Source organism: Etheostoma cragini, chromosome 12, assembly GCF_013103735.1.
Source record: "Etheostoma cragini isolate CJK2018 chromosome 12, CSU_Ecrag_1.0, whole genome shotgun sequence".
NCBI classification, from domain to species: domain Eukaryota; kingdom Metazoa; phylum Chordata; class Actinopteri; order Perciformes; family Percidae; genus Etheostoma; species Etheostoma cragini.
The window spans coordinates 131,530-133,222 of record NC_048418.1 but is presented as its reverse complement, the minus strand read 5'-3'; the positions used below and the strand labels follow the sequence as shown (position 1 = coordinate 133,222).

Below are 1,693 nucleotides of genomic sequence, written 5' to 3'. Positions count from 1 at the left end.
TGTGTGTGTGTGTGTGTGTGTGTGTGTGTGTGTGTGTGTGCAGGTGTCCATCATCCCCCGGGGTAAGGGGCTGGGCTATGCTCAGTATCTGCCCCGGGAGCAGTTCCTGTACACGGCCGAGCAGCTGCTGGACCGCATGTGCATGACGCTGGGAGGCCGCGTCGCCGAGGAGATCTTCTTCGGACGCATCACCACGGGCGCCCAGGACGACCTGCGCAAGGTCACTCAGAGCGCCTACGCCCAGGTACCATTATAACACGTCTGTTACACAATCTCTTGCACTTAATTACACTTTATAACTTATCTATTGCACTTTATTACACTTTATAACTTATCTATTGCACTTTATTACACTTTATAATGTCAATGTCATATTTATTTATATAGCACATTTCCAAGGCAGATGCCTACCAAAGTACTTTACAGTAAAAAGCACACAAAATAAAATGAAATGAAACGGATACAATAGAAGACACAATAAATAACAAATGCTAAGAAAATAGAACAAAACATTCATCAAGACTGCTCCCCTGAGCCAAACGCTAGTTCAAATAAATAAGTCTTCAGCAATGATTTAAAAGTGGACAATTATAACACATCTATTACACTTTATAACCATCTTTTGCACTTTATTACACTTTAAAACAAATCTATTACACTTTCTTACCCTTTAAAACAAATCTATTACTTTACAACACATCCATTGCACATCTATTACATTGTATAACACATCTATTACACTTTATTACCTTTTATAACACATCTATTACACTTTATAACACATCTATTACACTTTATAACACATCTGTTACACTTTATTACCTTTTATAACACATCTATTACACTTTATAACACATCTATTACACTTTATTACCTTTTATAACACATCTATTACACTTTATAACACATCTGTTACACTTTATTACCTTTTATAACACATCTATTACATTTTATAACACATCTATTACACTTTATTACCTTTTATAACACATCTATTACATTTTATAACACATCTATTACACTTTATAACACATCTGTTACACTTTATTACCTTTTATAACACATCTATTACACTTTATAACACATCTATTACACTTTATAACACATCTATTACACATCTATTACCTTTTATAACACTTCATACCGCTGTAAACACGTCTCTGCGACCGTACCTCTGTGTCTGTGTCTGTCGGTGTTTGTGTCTGTCCCTGTGTGTGTGTGTGTGTGTGTGTCTGTGTGTGTGTGTGTGTGTGTGTGTGTGTCTCTCTGTGTATGTCTCTGTGTCTCTTGTCTCTGCAGATCGTCCAGTTTGGGATGAATGCGAAGGTGGGCCAGGTGTCCTTTGACCTGCCGCGGCAGGGCGAGGTGGTCCTGGAGAAGCCGTACAGCGAGGCCACGGCGAGTCTCATCGACAGCGAGGTCCGGGTCCTGATCAGCGAGGCGCACCGCAGGACCCACCAGCTGCTGCTGGACCGCAAGGACGAGGTGGAGAAGGTATGTCCCCTGTCCTCAGGTGTCAGGGTCCAGTTGTCTCTGTCCTCAGGTGTCAGGGTCCAGTTGTGGCTGTCTTCAGGTGTCAGGGTCCATGTAGAGTTGTAACTGTGTCCATTGTGTCTGTCCCTGTCCTGCAGGTGATAGGGTCCATGTAGAGTTGTAACTGTGTCCGTTGTGTCTGTCCCTGTCCTGCAGGTGA

At 41.8% G+C, this 1,693-nt stretch overlaps 1 protein-coding gene and 1 long non-coding RNA gene across 2 annotated transcripts in view; one reads left to right on the top strand and one right to left on the bottom strand.

Moving 5' to 3' along the window:
* LOC117953889 (AFG3-like protein 2) overlaps window positions 1–256 on the top strand; it is a 1,738-nt gene extending 1,482 nt beyond the window's left edge. The window contains exon 5 of the mRNA XM_034887314.1: window positions 86–256. Coding sequence (XP_034743205.1) covers window positions 86–256 — 171 coding nt within the window. The remainder of the gene's footprint in view (window positions 1–85) is intronic.
* Window positions 257–590: 334 nt separating this feature from the next.
* On the bottom strand, window positions 591–1,137 carry LOC117954301. The gene is made up of 4 exons (XR_004658792.1): window positions 1,052–1,137; window positions 823–865; window positions 750–792; window positions 591–607 (listed from the first exon to the last, which is right to left on the bottom strand). It is a non-coding gene; the product is annotated as an uncharacterized LOC117954301 (long non-coding RNA).
* Between the last annotated feature and the right edge of the window lie 556 nt (window positions 1,138–1,693).